The sequence below is a fragment of the Triturus cristatus genome, chromosome 7, assembly GCF_964204655.1.
Source record: "Triturus cristatus chromosome 7, aTriCri1.1, whole genome shotgun sequence".
In the NCBI taxonomy this organism is placed as follows: Eukaryota; Metazoa; Chordata; class Amphibia; order Caudata; family Salamandridae; genus Triturus; species Triturus cristatus.
In genome coordinates, this window is record NC_140590.1 from 545,597,388 (window position 1) to 545,615,171 (window position 17,784).

A 17,784-nucleotide genomic window follows, 5' to 3' on the forward strand; every position below is an offset into this window, starting at 1 on the left:
GCAATTTTCCTCCAAGCGGAGGTAGTGCATGCCACCGTGGCGCGGTCCCACTCTCGCCCCCCACCGGGGGTGAATAGAAAGCCTGAGGGAGGAGTGGGGGCTTTGTACCCTTCTTCTATCGCCAGGTGGGGCATGAAGGGAGGTGGATGGAACCAGAATGTGGAAAAGTGTGCTTGGGCACAATAGTGATAGAGTTCGAAATTAGGCACCTTTTAACCTCCTTGTGAGAATGGCAGCGTCAGGGTGTCCAAGCTGTGTCTTGCTTGTTTGCCCCCCCCCCATACCAGGTGAATTATTTGTGTTTTTAGCGAGCTGAAGAAGTGTTTGCCAGGGTTATATAGTATATTGGTAAAGAGGTAAAGAAACTTGGCCAATAATATAATTTTTACCCGAGAGATCCTCCCAGCCATAGAGCGGGGCAGAGTCAGCCACCACGTGATAGACTGTGACTTTTTCTAGGGTGACTCCATAATTGGCCCGCATTAGTTTGTCACTGTTTCTGGTGACCTGGACCTCCAGGTATTTGAGTTCCTCACACTTCCATGTCAGTGGGTAATCTAGTGAGTACGGGGTAGTAGCACTCGTAAGCTGATTTAGTCCAGTTGATGTTTATGCCTGAGATAGCCCCAAATTTGGTGATTTCCCGTAGTATGAGATTAAGATTGTCTTGCGGGTCTTTGAGATAAAGAGTGACATCGTCCGCATAGAGTGAGAATATGAGCTGCCTGGACGGATACACAATCTTATCTCCTTATGGTGCTGCCTAATGTTTGCGACTAGAGGCTCTATGGCCAGGGTTTCCCAGCGTTTTGAGAACAGGTAGGTCAGCCTAGAGGGAGTTAAAAGAACCACGTCTTTAGTTCCTTGCGGAAGACAGATAGAGAAGCACAGCATCTCAGGGACTAGGTTCCATTACCTGGAGAAAGGAGAAGGATCGACCGCCCATCCGGGTGTATTTGACTCTCGTGACTGTGAATAGAAATTGGTTGCTCGGTCGGAAGGTACAAGCGGGATGGTAGGGAGTCAACAGTTTTTACAAGTACTGCAGTCCCAAGCAGGAGTGGAATTTATGTATACAGCAGAGTGCTTTGAAGTTTATTCATCTATCTACTGGTAGCCAGTGGAGTTGGTGAAGAAGACCATATGCTGAGGAATGTTTAGGAAGGCGGTGGAGTTCTGAACTACCTGAAGGCGTCTTATCATTGCCATGTCTGCCCCCTAGAACAAGATGTTGCCATAGTCAAGTTTGAATAAAATCATGGACAGGGTGACTGTTCTTTGAGCAGAAAACGGAAGTACCGCTAGGATCTCCTAAAGCCATTTCATGGTCGCCAAGCATGTGGAGGCTACTTTGGCCACTTGTAGCTTCATGGACAGGGTGGAGTCGAGCCAGAAGCCAAGGCACTACACTTTATTGGTGGGAGTAGGTGGCATTCCCAGCATGAAAGGCCAATGTTGGGGCCCCCAGAGCTGAGGATTCTAGCCCAATACCATCCTCTCAGTCTTGCACCATTTAATTTCAGGGATTTGGTCTTCATCTAAGTAGAGACCAGGCCGAGGCAGGAGTTGAGATCCTCCAAGTTGATTTCCTGCCCAGACGACAAGGAGAAAATGATCTGAATAGTGTTGTCTGCATATGAAAACAGAGTTAGTCCACAGCTTTAGGGCTGAGGGTGGATCCCTGCAGAACTCCAGAGGTAAAGGGGAGCAGTTGAGACATGGCATTTGTCAAGAAAACCTGAAATGTGTGATCCGTTAAGGAGGAAAGCCATGCAAGTGCTGTACCTTGGAGGCCCAGTTGGGTGAGTCTTTCAGCATGAGTATCATTGGAACACAGTATCGAAGGCCACGCTAAGATCTAATAAAAACAGCGTGGCTGTGCCACCCATATCCAGGAGTCCTTGATGGATATGGCCTTAGATGTTCCATGACTTCAAGAAGGGCAGTTTCGGTGCTGTACCCAGCTCTAAAGCCTTTGCACAAATCAGGTGAGCTTGGCATTTACGTATTTTTCCAATATCTTGGAAAAAATAGGTCGCAAGGAAATGAGTCTGAAATTGGACCAATTGTCTGAATCCAAGTGGGGTTTCTTTAGCAAGGGAAGAACCATAGCATGTTTCCAGGCTTTAGGCAAATATCCCTCACATAGGGAGGAATTTATTCTACTACCAACTGCATGGACTGCAGGCTCCAGGTACTCAATTTGGCTGGCGGAGAGGGTCTAAAGGCGATCCTCATTTGATTGACAGCAATAAGTCCATCAGACGGTGGTGGTCCAATGGAAGCAGAGACTGTAAACTTACAGGCACCTTGCCTGTCACTATGGGGTTTGCATCCCTATTTAGGGGTAGAGTTAAAATTGGGCTAGGTCTGTTATTCTTTAGCTGAGTGTTATCATTTCTAGTTGTGGCCAGGTTGGACTGAATGTCTGCCACCTTTGTAATCAAGTAGTTAGTAAGTTCCTGGCATTGATCTTGTGACAATGAGAGAGAAGGAGAAATGTTGCTGGGGTCTGACAAGTCTTGGACCATTATAAAAAGTGTTTTTGGGTCAATTTTGTACTTGAGCTATTTTTTACTGAGTAAAACAGGGCACGTGCATTCCTGCCCTGTGAGTGGTACTGGCTCAGGGCTAGTTTATATTTTGTTTTAGAGTCAATGTCATATAGCTTCCTCAATGCCCTTTCTAGACGCTTACAAAGTTTCTTTTCTGCCTGGAAAGACTCGTTGAACCAGAGGAGAAGGGGGTACTGCCTAAGCGAGGGTTTCAGCTTAGCTGGTAACGTTATATCTAAGGAATCTCTTAGCCAATTATTGATCGAAAGGTTGGTCTAGGTCAACCTTCAGTGCTAGCTGAGGTGAGGTCCTCAGCAAGCACGCATTGAAGGAGGGATCTCAAGTTTGGCCCAATTTCTGGCCATAACTTTGGGCCTGGCTACCATCAAAGATGGTGGGGAATGAGAGATATAGAAAGGGCACTGCAAGATGGTCGGTCCACAGTAACAGAATAGGCTGATCTCTAGTAAGGCCTGAGATGTTAGAAAAAATGGGATCTAGCAGATGACCTGCTTTATGAGTGAGGGAGAAATTTATTAGGTTATGGTTCACAGCGTCCAGATCCTCGATAAGTGTTTGGCTGAGTATGCAGGTGATATCCTCTCGTTGAATATTGAGGTCTCCAAGTGCAATGAAGGGGGCGCTTTAAAGTGTGTCGGGAAAATTGCACCCAGGATTGTGGAGCACCAATTCCAAGGCTGCAAGTTAGGGAGCCAGAGATCATAAATGTGGGGGAGAGACCTCAGATAGGACCCAGACATATGCACATCAGCCTGGTCCTGCTCCTATAGTCTGAATTGCTTGCATGTCCAGCAGAGTAAGTAAACCACATATTTGGAATTACAACTGATAAAGTGTGAAAGCTTCTGTTTATGCACCTCTTGCATGAAGTGTACACTTTATTCAGGCCATATGAGCATGCCAGCCAGGACGTAAATATAAATAAATATTGCGTTAATCTGGCAGCAACATGCTTGCATGATTAGGGGATTAAACAAACTCAAAATCCTCTTATTGTTGAGACTGGGTGATTTCCTAAACGCGGTGCATGGGAAACCCTAATTAGTTCCAGCAAGTACTGCTTTAGCATAAAACGTCCCAGTTTTGATGAACAGCAAACCTCAGAATCTGGTCTTCTGTACAACATGTATAAGGCTTCCTGTTTTGGTTATATCTTCTAGGCACCAGTGAGCAGTATATTTCTAGTCATTGCCTTCAGTTTCTCTTAGACTGGTCCGTGCCATGTCATGCTTGTTTTGTTTTTGCATCCATGGCATCATCATCATCATGTAAAAAACAATTCCATCTTGCTCTTCATGGGGAAAGTCATCAGTGTAATCTTTGGACGGCAGCCAAGTGCATGTAAAGACCAAAACAACATTGTTTCCACTTTGGAACCCCTTATTCTAATGCTGATGTCCAGAATCAACACCAGTTTTACTCTTTAAATGAATGAATACCTAATTTCAACTGTGCTTGTTCAACCCCATCCAGCTCCCAGGTGTCTTTCAGAACCTGTAGGAGGTCATTACGTTTATAGACACTAATCAATGATCCAGGCTGGGATGCACCCCCACCGCCCCATGTAGTAGTTACTTGTAGTTAGCATTCACAGAGTGTGTGCCAACTGCTGTGCAATATTCTGGCATCAAATAGGTACCATCAAATATGAAAGATTATAGTTTAAAATATACACGATTACCCTCACTTTAATGTACATCATGTAATTTGCTGACCTGATGCTTAAGAGGTACTTGATTGCTTCCGGCCCTTTCTGGATTTCAGTGCACAGATACCAGGAAGCAGGAAGCAATACCCCTGGTAATTACCATGGTGGCATGTTAGCAAAAGCAACAGAGCACTTCATGCTTTTTGCATATGAGGGCAGATTTGGTACATGTGAATAGATATATATATATATACACTTACTTGTTTATAAGAACTGTAATAGCATCTACTTACTCACCGTAAGCAAGTTGCTATAGGCCTAACGGGAGATTATTCTGCAGTTAATGTATTTCAGGGAGCATATGCGTCGCAGCTGGCGCTGCATTATGCAATTATATAACGAGATGCCCCAAATCAAGGTGTGGCGTTTAGAACGATATTTAACCAATTGACGCAACTATAGGACTCTGAATTAATGATACACTAAATTGATTATTTTGAAGGAAAATAGTCACAGGATAGAACTGCATTAAGAAAGCGTGTTTTACTTTTGTCCAAGCATAGCCACTGCGAGAAAGTACAAAAAAATAAGAAATATGCTTGCTTGCCATTAAAAACGTTGCCTATTCACAGACATAAACCAACATAAACAACAGCAAAACTGATTTGATTCTAATACAACATTTTTTAAACTTAACTGATGAATGTGTCTAATCAAAATTAAAGTGGCCCACACATTCAGGGTTTGGATACTGAATACCCAGGCATCATAGAAAGCTAAATAGAGACTGAGAGAGAAGGGGTGAGGAGCAGGTAGAGAGAGATAGACTGCATTAGAGTGGTATGAAACTATAGTCTTGTGAGAAAAAGGTTCAAGCCGATCTCTAAGTAAAAGTGCACTTAACCGGTGAAACAGAAGCACACACGCATATACACACTCAGAAAAAGATAAAGAGAGAGAATAAAATAGGAAGAGTGTGTGAGAGAGAGAAAGAAAACCAGAGCGCGATAAAGACCCCATTAGAGTAGTATGACACAGGACTAAGCCAGTCTCTAAGGAATACTGCACTTAACTGATGACATATACACACTTAGAGAGAGTGAACAAGAGAGACACTTACTGAGATCCTTGGGGTTCAAAGAAGACGGTGGCACAGCGGGCTTGTGGGTGTTGTTATTGACCTTCCAAGACACAACGTCTCTGCCCTTGATCGAGCCAGTCCGCACCATGGGCGTGTCCAGGTGGTCGGAGGCCATGAGGCTCTGACGCAGCATGTAGTGATCCTCCTTAAACCCAACCATACGGCCTGTGGGATGGGGCGAGATGATGAGAAAGAGGGGCACACTGAGAATCTTTATCAGAAAGAAGGCAGCAATCACAGGCACCAATTACAGAAAGAGCGGTCTATGGTGCCACATTGGCATAAAAGAGGACTAATCATAGGAACAGAGCATACTGGGCAGAAACGCATCAAGATGGCATTTGTAGGTCATTTCCTGACATGGAGGACACCAAGTGGCGGCCAATCACAGCAAGAGGTGGCATATCTGGACACGATGATAGTATTATGTGCATCACCCGGCCAGGGGTCTAGCCCGGAACAATGACTGCAAGAGGATGGCAAGGAGCCTTCTTAGCATCAATGGTACAAAGAGGGCACTAATCAGAGGGAGTTGGGGTTAGGGAGCTGAAAGGCAGCACTAGCACCAAAGGCTTGGGTGGCTGTGCCAGGGGTCTAAGATAAAACACTGGGATATTGCCAGAGGTCTACTAGGCCTATTTACAATGCTGGCCACAAAATGAAAATTATTGGGCACAGTTGACCTCCCTTAGAGATATAAGATTCAAGTCTGTGGTGGGGCCATGTATGGGGCAGATTTATGGGGGCACTGTAATCATAAAACCTTTGAAAAAGCTGAAAATGCCTTTATTAAGTCTCTGTTGAGACTTACAATCAGTGCACTGACCCTGCCTATTAGATTCGACCTAAACATAAGATGGATTTCTGATATTGCTATGTTGAGCCCTATCCAATATTGGCTAAGGCTCTGGACAAATAAGGATCTAGGTCCCTATAGGGAATGCTTTAGAATTATACTAGATGGCCAGCATGCTAGGAAGATCCCCTGGCTTGTACATATCAAAAATTGGCTTTTTAAATTAGGATTGGAAGGTTTCTGGCTTTACCCAAAGGTGCTCGGCAGAAGCTGAAAAAGTCCTTCTGGAATTATGTTTTTGGCGTAAAACTCTGCGTTTTCTCCTGGAACCCAGGTAGACTCCTTCCTGGTGTTCAAATGAGCACCTGAATATGAGCAATACCTGAACATGGTTACCAACCCTGCCACACGTGCACTTTATGTTAAATTCAGAATGGGCAGATTACCTCTGGCTTCTTTTGCCTATTCCTGGACGAAAAAGGGAGACATAACAAACCTGTGCCCAATGGGTTGTCTGATCCCAGAGAATACCGAACATGTGCTATTTTTTTGTAAGCCATATGCTAAACAACGCTCACGTTGGATTATTTCCCTTTGTAAACTTCTTGGGTTTTGGGATCACCATACAGCTCTCAGAATATGAAAAACCAACACCAGAGACTGTGTGGTGTATTCAATTGCTAGATACCTGTCAGCAATATGGTGCATTAGGTCGAATGCTCCTAAAAAAAGCACCTTCATGTATACTTAATGTACTGCCCCAATTGTTTTTATGACTGGTTTTGTACCTTTATGTCTAGGTGTCCACTTGTCTTTCTTGTAAATTATATTTATTTTCGGGATGTTTTATTCAAATCTCTTTTATCCTTTTGATAATATTATTGATCTTAAAAAATGAAAGATGAGTATTGCACTGTTGGACCGAAATTCTCCTCACAACAAAGTTTTACTTAGAAATAGTGTTGCACAATGAAATTGTAAGTTTTTCTACATTAACATTTTAAATGTTTATATTGTACCTTTGTGGTTTTATTTAACCGAAATAAAGGAAATATGATGATGGCCGTGCTAGGGGTCTAATTTAAACCACTGGAATGACACCAGAGTTCTGCGAGTCCTAGTTTCAATGCTGGCCGTGAAATCAATCTTATTGGGCAAAGTTGGCGGCAAGAGCTGTCCTTTCAGAACACATTGCCATCAGAATGCCATTATTAAGCAATGCTAGAGCAAGAGTACATTTCAGGCAATGTAGTGCACTATTGTGCAACAGTGGCAACACAAGAGGGGCTTTGGGAATGCAGGAGGCTCCTTTCACAAAACCCTAGCATCTAGAGCTCTCTTATCACAAGACATGGGAGCGTATCAAGCAAGCTCATTTGTGAGAGAGTCCTATCAGGCGCTTTTTTGGAATCTTTTTAATTAATTTTCTTGCAACTGGGTGGAAAGCAGCCACCCTGCCACAACAAGCACAACAAAATCTGGGGCTTTATTACATGTCATAGTACAGTGAAGCTCACCCAAGCACCAATCTAACTGTAGAGAGTGCATTAGTAAGAACAAACGTTCTGTGGACCCATTGTGTACAGTGCTATCTATGGAGCTTTGATGCCAGCCGAGCTCTCCCTGCCTCCCTGACCACACCGCTCCCTTTAGGACATGTCGTCCATTGGTTGTCTCCGTGGTCCCCACACCTTATCTTATCAAATTTCTAGGGCATGCTTTGAATTATTCTGACATTTACTCGTTGAATTTGGGAAAGTCCTCTAAAGTTTGGTAAAAATACCCAAAATAAGATGGTGGGCTTTGACTCGAGGGCATAGCGAGACACCGTGTTAGGTGCTTAGCATCCAACAATCTTGTGGGAACGGCTCCCCGTTAACTGTTTATGTCTGAATGGGATGCCCTAGGAAAGTGCATGCATAGCTACAAATGATTCCAAGCTGCAAAAAGTGTTACCCGTACTAACTTTTATTGTGTTGCGTGAATCTGTCATAGAATCACATGTTTTGCATATAATAGCAAACAGTTGTTCCTAAGGGAAGTGGTTTACCCGATAACCAAGTTTCTTCTCTGTCCAGGCTTTCTTTTCTTATTTTTCAGCAGGAAGAGCCCTTTTGGCATTATAATTAGAGCACTTTTAAGATAACATAACATAACATGTCTTGCACATTCATTGTTAATGCCTGTCCCATCCGCACGGCTTGCATCGAAGTCAAGACAGCACTGGTTTGAATCTATATGTACTAAGACATGTTTTGCCCCTTATAAAATACCCTATGGACCTATGGAGTTGTATTGACTGTGGTTGCTGCTCTGCCTCTTGTGGGGTGTGTGATGGGTATACGTATTGGTGGTTTCCTGTTAACTGATCACATGTACGCCCTGCTCCACGCTGAGAGGCCTGCAATGATGGCAGCTTTGTATTGAGGTGTCTGGTTGAATAATAATAACTTCTGCTCTTTTGCCTTTCTCATTCTCTTCACCATAGCACACCCTGGGCAAAACTGTGAGGAGAATAAAAAGTGTTTTCTTCATTGAGTTTCTCTTCGTGTCAGAATGATCAGAGTGTCGAACTATCCATGCTTATTTCTAACACTTTTACATGGAGCTGTGTCTCAGAAGGACATCAACTGCCTGCGTTTGTGTTCCTTCCATGAGACCAGCATATCCAGAAGGAAATCTTCTATTTTGAGAGTAACCCGAGAAGATGGCTCCTTGAATGTCTTAATATGGGTTTACCCTTTGAGGGATAGCAGAGCCTGTTGCAATACAACCACTAAAGCCTCATAATCTCTCTGTGATTGTTTCCATTTATCGTCCAAGAATTTTTACAGTGGACACTTTCTTAAGGTTCCATCACAAAATAGATGGATGATGCAAAAATACCTTGCAAAGACATTCACCTTCCTAACTGTCTGATATGCTGAAGTCTAGAAAATGAGAAATGGTGAAGATCCCTTTGGAAACCATTGTCAGCTCTTCCAATGGACCTTTTGGTTCCCTTTGGACAGCCTTCCTACTGATGTGGGTTGCCACTCCCAATAGGATCCCACGGAATCTCAGAGTAACATCACACATAGATAACATTAAAAGCAAACTACTGCTCCACTTTTGTTACTCTGTGGCAGTATCTCTTTAGCAGATGCAGATACTCATAGCGGATAGCTCAGGCGCAGAAAATCCCAATGATCTGTGCACTGGGCACCAACTGAGAAAGGAGCTCAAGTTAATTTCTATTTTGATTCAGCAGCTTCCTAACTCTCCCCTTAAAATGGGAAGTGTCTCAGTGGTTCTAATGATTGCATTGGGGACCTCACTGTTATGGAAACCAATTATGTACTTCCTCCTAGTAACAAACTACTTCCTGGTTTCTCATCTCGCCTACTCATCTAATAACTGAAAAAAGCCGGTCACCATCTAGTTACAGTATTTGCCTGAATCTAATAACCTCAGCCACGTTTTCGGCCGCAGAGCATGGATACTATGCTGTTTAAACTGTTGATGACCACAAATATTGACAGCATTAGTGCTTTGATTTTGTAAGATAGATCCGGGCACTGTATCATTGGTCGGTTGACTACTCTGATCTGATAAGCTGCTGTAGTTTTTATTGAGTTTTAATAGTTGGTTATGATTCTTAATATGATCTTAAATTTAATATTTATTAATGATCTTAATTGTATAGAATTTTTATGTATACCCCTGTATGAATTTGTGGGGACTGTGTCTCTTGTTCCTGTTTATTGCCTCTATAATGTTAATAATTGAAGCCATATCTGTTTTCACTTTTTTATTGATGTAATATTTCTGTGATTGTCTCTTTTTATGATATTAATTTTATCGATTAAAAGTACTTTGACTGACTGACTGACTTGTTGGTTGGTTCAGGACTGACCGAGGAAGTCAAGCATCTTGGTGTGGGATATGATTAAGCTATAGCTTTCCAGTACCAGACAGAGTCAATTCGAAATACCTTCCTAGTACTCATTGAACAAAACTTGAACAAACTCAAATCAATTGAATTTTGTATCAGCCCACTCTTGATCTTGCCTTGTGCTATGAAGTGGAGCAATACATAAATTTGCCTACCCAACTTTGCATGTGCTTATAGGAAAGAAGATTTAGGGGTCAAACTACCTTAAATTATCTTGAAATGATAACATATAAATATGTAGAATTCACTTTGAAGTGGTGGAAACGGTTGACTTTCTTGAAATTTCTTGAAATGACTGCTTTTCATGCTTGATTTTATACCTCAACCTTAGAAACTGTAATGTAACAAACCTAAAAGTGCTTATGTATTGAAACAGTTTTTATGTAACCTGCTCTGACACCAATATTAGTGTCATTGCGCTATTTAAACCTGCAACAATAATTGAAATAAATAAATAAATAAAACCTCCTCAAGAGATGTGATGCGTCCAATTAATCTAAAATTAAAAAATCCTAGAACAGTTGTGGCCACTGCCATCCAATAATTCTAGAATACCAGTGGACTCAAAATGTATATGATCAGTGGTAAACCTTGTCATTAATTTTTACTCAAGGTAGACTGCTATAACGGTATTTACCTTGGTCTACCCAAATTTCAGGTAAATTGACAAATGTGCCCCTAAAAATGGTGGTACGTTTAGCTATTATGGTCACTTTGTGACAATTGATAACTGCGGTTCTCAGTCAGGTGTACCTATTGAGGGTAGAGTTTATGCCATGCACCATACAAATAAGGTAGTCAATGACACCAGTCCTATCCTCATTAGAATTCACATTCTAGTCACCACCACTGATTAAAATGTCTTCATGCAGGAAATTTTGAATGGGGGCTCTCTGTTCAAGCACCAAAAGCTTGAAATGCCTTCCCGGGAGCCCTGAGACAATGTGTTGTCTAAAAACGTTTCAACATGATTCTCTTACCAGTTTAATGCCAACTTTGATTTTCAATCGCACCAGACTTTATTTTGCGCCATGGCACATTTTATGGTCTATAAGTGGTCAATACAAAAAAATCTGATATTTATTGCAAATGACCACTTGAAGTGGTTTGGAGGGGCTAAACGTGCATTGAGTTAAAATCAACAGGCTGGTAAAAATTACTTGGAAATGGGCTGCAAGGCAGCCTAGCTCAATTCCTCTTTCCCCAGTCCCTCCCACCTAACCAACCCCCTCGTAAGGAAAGGAAGAACATGCAAATCTCTCCTCTGCAAGGAAACACACTCCTCTTCTCCACACTAGCCGCCTTGCACACATTAACCACATGTTTATGGCAGCTCGCAAATGTATGTATTAAACATCAAGGTCCCCATGTGATTTAACTTGTAAGAGGAGGAATTATGTGGGAAAATATCAGTAGAAATGGTTAAATCTTGTCATCCCGTGTCCCCATAACTGGCAGTCAGGCCCTTTTGGGTAACACGACTGCTTCACTTACAAGGCGAAGAGTCCTATAGAGTGATGCCAGAAGCAAGGCTATTACAATCACGCAGTGGTCCTATTGGGTAACGCTTGCTTCAAGAGCAATTCCACAAGGAGGGAGTGGTTCTATCGTGTAAAGAGGATAGCAGGAGTATTTCAACCACAGGATGAAGAGTCCTGCTTGATAACGTAAGGACAACATCACTACAACTGGGTAGCAAGGGGTTCCATTGGATCCCACTGGCAGCCAGCAGGCTCCATTCACATTGCAAAGGGTGCTATCAGCCAGCATCTCCTCCTGGGAAGCATTGAGAAAGCAAGTCAGCAGTAGAGGTGGAAAGCATGCAGGCCAGTATGAGGGGATGGAGGCGGATTATTTACCTTGTCTGCAGCAGGGCAGGAGGGCTAGGCAGGCCTGCATTAGGAAGAGAAGAGAAAGATATGTGATTAAAACAAAGCCGAGATCTACCTGCACCATACCAATCTCTCAATCACTCACTCAACATAACTGAGGCTTGTGCAGTCCACTACAGACCACAGTAAGTGGTCACAGTACAGGACAGCACAGAACTGTCTCATCACAAATACTTTATTCATGGAAAGAGCAGTGTGTGGAAAAGTCTCAAGCAAAGGTCCTGCAGACACAAAAAGTACATTATTAAAACATTGTCAAAGGCATACTCACGGGAGTGATGGCACACGCAGAAAGTGTTAAGTTACAGACCATTTAGGGTCTTTGTGTGGGGCAGGTGGAACGCTGGCAAAGTTGTTGAGCTTGCACAACTCTGTCATCCTTCAGATATCATCCACCAATGTCACACTAATGCACCTGCCCAAGTGCTGAGTCAGGGGCAAGGCCTGCTTCCTTTCCATACAAAACTCACCAAGATACCAACCCTGGTGTCTCCAGCTCGGACAGGAGAACATCTTGCGAAGGACTTGAAGACTGTCAGCAGGAGAGGTACAACAATTGCTACCTTGAATACTTGTGTGGTCATCTAGACGTTTGTGTACACAACAGGTGCAAAAACTCTCTGGCCTACATTACACAATCCATTGGGTGGGTTGTTCCACTTCATAGACACAGCTTGGCAAATAATAGGGAATAAGACCAGCAAACGTTATTAGTAGCACCTATTGTTTATGCTTTGCCCCCACTGTTGTTGCAATATCAAAGCTGGTGTTAAGAACACGTCCAAAATGTGAGTGGGTGCAATTTACCCTCTGCTCCTAAGTGACGGTTTCCATGAGCCAACTACTTAACTTTTCATAGATAGTTTATTTTTATATACCACTTTTTATTCTTATTTTTTTATGCAAAAAAACTCTTTATTTTAGATCTTTTCAGAATCATATAAAACTGTTTCAACGACAGAAACAGTGTTCATAATATGAGCACGGAGTACAAAGTTATGGTAAACTAAGAACAACAGTCCAGCGGATCTTATTTTGTCAGCTGAAAGGGCACGAAGTGCCAGATATGTTATTAACCAGTCAAACGATTTCACTTAGTTTTTTTCTAACCACAAATATTGTTTTCCTTGCTATAAATCGTCTAATGTCCCCTTTAGGCTTCTACTGTAGCTGTGAGGGCATAAGGCCTTTTTAAAGTATCCATTTCTCCATTAAAAGTCCCAGATGCTCTTTAAACTATTTCAGTGCTCCTTAAAAGCTACAACTGTCCCCTTAAAAACATCCAATGCTGTTTTGAGACGTGTAATGCTCCTTTAAGCTTTGTATCATCCACGTATCTGCCTAAAGTCACCTTTAAAGCTTTTAAAGTATCTTGAAGGCCTCTAGAGCCTCCATATGTTCTGAACCGCACTTTGAAGCATCCAAAGTGCCTTTAACACTTTCAGTGCCCCTTTACCGCTCCCAATGCCCCTTTACCGCTTCCAATGCCCCTTTACCGCTTCCAATGCCCCTTTACCGCTTCCAATGCCCCTTTACCGCTCCCAATGCCCCTTTACCGCTTCAAGTGCCCCTTTACTGCTTCCAGTGCCCAGTTACCGCTTCCAATGCCCTTTTGAAGTGTCCGGTGCCCCTTTACCACATCCAAAGCCCTTTACACATTTGTAATCCCCATTTAAAGCTCCAATGCCATTTACAAGTTTATATGCCACCTTTAAAGCTTCTAATGATGTAATGTAGATGCAAATCCCACCTTTACCACCTCCAATGCAGCTTTGCATCTCCAAATTCCCCTTTTCCGCTTCTTATACCCCTTTGAAGCTTCAAAGCCCTAATATTGCTTCCAATGCACCTAGAAACGTTCCAATGCCCTTCAAGTGTATAATTCTCCTTTAGAGTGCCTTTAACTCTTGCAATTCTCCGCTATTTAGATTAGAAACCATTTTACTGCTTTCTGATGCCCCTTTAAAGCTTCCAGTGTCCTTTAACGTGTCCAGAGGCCCTTTAATATGTCCAACAAAGCTCCAGTAACACATCATCTAATAGCCCCTTTAAACCTTATTATTCTCCCGTACCTTGAGGGGGAGTTAAACTCGGCCCCAGTTATCAGACATATTTTCATCAGCTAAACCGATTTGTACACTTCCGTCATTGCTAGATCAGGTATAGATGTTTCAGGTCTGCCTTGGGCTTGCTGGCCTTGGGCAATGCACACAAAATAACTCAGTGTGGTACAATGGTTGCTTATGCAAAAGATGGGAACTTTGCATTGGTAGATTATGCCGGGGTCAAGCAGTGCATTGTGGGAGCGACACTTACCTTGCAGCACGCGCAGTACCGCCAGCAGAGCAGCAGGAGCAGCCCCAGAAGCAGCATCAGGAAGATCAAGAGTGGGATGAGCCAGAGGAAGGCGCCCCCGGGGCACTCTGCAAAGGCAAGAGAGGAGACGGAGCTGAGGTGAGGTGAGAAGATGGGGAGTGGAGAGACACAGCTCAAATGAGATGATGAGCATTAAAGAGACACATGAGGAGCAGAAAGATAGACTTGTGTGAGCATGGAGGAGATGAAGAAATGCAGTAAAGTGAGATGTTGATGTTGTGCATGGCGGCGCCAGGATGTCTTGTGGAGGAGAAAGGAAGGGGAAGTCCACCTCTTCCTGAGTCTTATGGCCAAGGTCTGCACCCACCTTTCTTCTTCTGCACCTGGACGGTGTGGTTGTTGAGGGTGCTGGGGTTTCCCTCCACGGTGTAGTGGTAGATGCAGTCGTCTTCTTCGTCCCGGAAGTTGCAGTGCTCACTGACCTGCTCCGCTATAGAAACAGGGAGTAGAGTAGAGGAGTGAGGGTCGCAAGGCAGACATGCAAGGGACACTTCAAACACATCTGCACTTAGAAGGACAGGGTAGGTTCAACCAAAGGATCACACAAGCTTACACAGCCTGTGCTGGTACTGCCAGACTCCTGAGAGGGCAGTTGCAGGGTTTTAATGGCAGTAAATGCCTCAGCAGCCATCGTGAACGTGCAACAATGATTTTCATGAAGAATCAGCCATTGACCAACACAGACTGAACCAGTCAATCACAGGATGAAGAATACCATTGCTAGAACTCTGTGATTGAAAACTCAAGGGGATACAGCACTCCCCAGCAACCTGCAGGAACAAACGTCTGTGCAGGACTTGTCCGAAGACAGGACTTCATTGCTCCAAACCATGCTGGAACCATGCTGGACCCGTACAAGAGGACCACACTTCTCTGAATCCTGAAGGAACTCATACTCATCTGCATGGAGCTGCACAAGAAGATGGCTCTCTTTTCTGGACCCAGCAGAAACAAATACAATGATCTACATGGACCTGTACAAAGAGGGGACTCATTTCCCAGGATCCTGCAGGAACACACACTCATCTGTACTGTCCTATACAACGAGAGGTCTCACTTCCATCCGCCCTGCAGGAACACACACTCATGTACAGCCCACTGTACAAGGGGAGGACTCACATCCCAGGAATCTCCAGGAACACACATTCATTGCATGGACATTTACAATCAGTCGACTCACTTCTCTTGACCCTGCAGAAATATATACTAATCCACAGGGAGCTGTACAAGGACAGAGGCAGCTTGTCCAGAACACTTTCTAAGGACAATTAAAATGGAGAACATCACTTCTGGGAGTCCTGTTTTTAAGCTTAGAGTAAAAGACACACAATTGATGGACGGAATGCAGAACAAATCAAAACATTCACCCCCAGTCAAGAGATCAGGTTTAAATTCATCATTCTTTTGCTCACCATGCCACCCCAGTTTAGAAGCTGGCCATGTCTGAACTGGGGTGGCGTGGTGAGCAAAATAACGATGGATTAAACCCAGATCTGTGACTGGGGGTGAATGTTTTGCCAATGTGCAACATTCCGTCCATCATCTTGTGTGTTTTAAGCTTAGAGTCCCAGGCTAACATCACAGCTTTTCATCCTTCTGAGGTTGATAATCGAGTAACACTAAGGGGCATATCAGCAACAACCGGCGCTAATTATCGCTCAGCGCTCTTAGCGTGAGGATAATTATCGCCGGGTAACATGGATTTTTATCGCTGAGATAGCATGCTATTAGCAACGCTTATCTCCTCAGCGATAAAAATCCTCACGCTAACTGCCTAACGTGAGATTATTGCTGGAAACCCAGCGATAATCTCACGCAATGTGGCGTTAGCTTGCTGATAGGGACTCACAAACTTAGTCATGATATCCACCTTCCATAGGATATCATGGCTAAGTCAGTCTTGAAGCAGGCGTAAGGAAAGTAGCGATAACAGGGGTTATCGCTACTTTTCCTGACGCTATGCTTCATAGCGTGGGGCTTGATGATAGGAGAAATGTCGCTTAGCAACATTTCTCCTGTCATGTTAGGTCAGGAACGCCCACTTTGCATCTCATTAGAGATGCAAAGCTGGACGGTAGGAATCCCCACGCTAAAGCAAGGTTTCACGCGTTAGCGTGGCCTTGTTAATTAGGCGATAAAATTATCGCCGCTTTTCGGCTGAAAACGGCCGCAAAAGCGGCGATAATTTTTTATCGCCAGGTTGTAAATATGCCCCTAAGTTGGATAAGGATAAATAACAATTCCTGTGGCTCACATATGGGGTGCAGGTTGTGAGACCACAGCATCCCGTGCTATGCAAACACCCTGGTTTACTGAGCCTAGAAATATGTCATTCTTTTGAACCCCCAACGTACAAAGTTAATTCATGCCACAGTTTGCTGCTACAGGTAATTGGACTGGGGTTATAATTGGTGCTTGTGGGTGATGATGGCCCATCATCCACAAGCCGTTTAGACATCCAGCCCCCATCATTTTCCCTCTTCTTCTCACCCTTTCCTCCCCTCAGTACCTTTCTTCAGCTTTTCCACCATTTCGATCTTGATGCCGCACTCGTCGCACTTCTTGCCCTTCTTCTCTCCGGTTTGCCAGGCCTGGCACTGCACGCAGGTGCGGATGTCCTCACAGACACCCAGCAAGCTCTGCAGGGAGAGTAACAGACTGCAGTGGTGAGGCACATATCAGCAGTGGCAGGGTGAGGAGATGACTGATGACAGTGGTGTTGTGGCCAGGAAGTGCCAGGTTCCATTGCCTAGGAGATGCTGGTGGCAGTGGTAGAATGCTAAGGTGATGGCAGGTTTGGTGATGGGTTGCTGATGACAGTGGATTTGTTGTGTTGAAGTAGTAAACAAGTGGTACTTAAAAAAAAAATTGTGGGTATGCTGTTTGAACTGCACATCTATTAGTACCAAAATCTTTATTTGTTTTGCCAATATCCTTCAAGCCACATTTTGTGAGGGTGCTCTCATAGTGCCACAATACCCGCTCACTAGGGTATAAATCCACTAGGACTGTAAAACAGCCTACAAACAATGTCCAACAAGTACACTGAAGCACACCACTTGATCGTAACTCTCTGAAATGGAATAAATTTATCCAAGTGACCTGACTCATCAACTGTTGTGAAATTCTTCAAAAGAAAATTGCTTTGGACTGGTTGGAATATAGATCACTGACTAACAATAAGAGTTACAATAAGTAATAAATCAGTAAAACATCTATCACTTCTGAAAGATAAAGAATTGTTTATTAAGCGATCGCATGCATGGATAGTGAATGAATATACGATTCTTAAAGCTCAACCATATCTAGAAATACCTTGGACAGTACAAACCAAAAATATATTTATGAAAGCAAGATTCTGCAACCTGCCAGGCTTAAAACATTCACTGACTTGGCTGAGACCATCTACGCTGACTCCTTG

The 17,784-nt window shown here is 43.5% G+C and overlaps 1 protein-coding gene across 5 annotated transcripts in view; it reads right to left on the bottom strand.

Moving 5' to 3' along the window:
- The window catches only part of ITGB4 (integrin subunit beta 4), a 261,824-nt gene that overhangs the window by 109,697 nt on the left and 134,343 nt on the right, over window positions 1-17,784 (bottom strand). For all 5 annotated transcript variants that reach the window (XM_085616984.1, XM_085616983.1, XM_085616982.1 and 2 more), the window contains exons 16-20: window positions 16,873-17,002; window positions 14,671-14,793; window positions 14,304-14,410; window positions 11,955-11,988; window positions 5,345-5,530 (exon numbers count right to left, since the gene is read on the bottom strand). In XM_085616984.1, coding sequence (XP_085473110.1) covers window positions 5,345-5,530; window positions 11,955-11,988; window positions 14,304-14,410; window positions 14,671-14,793; window positions 16,873-17,002 — 580 coding nt within the window. The remainder of the gene's footprint in view (window positions 1-5,344; window positions 5,531-11,954; window positions 11,989-14,303; window positions 14,411-14,670; window positions 14,794-16,872; window positions 17,003-17,784) is intronic.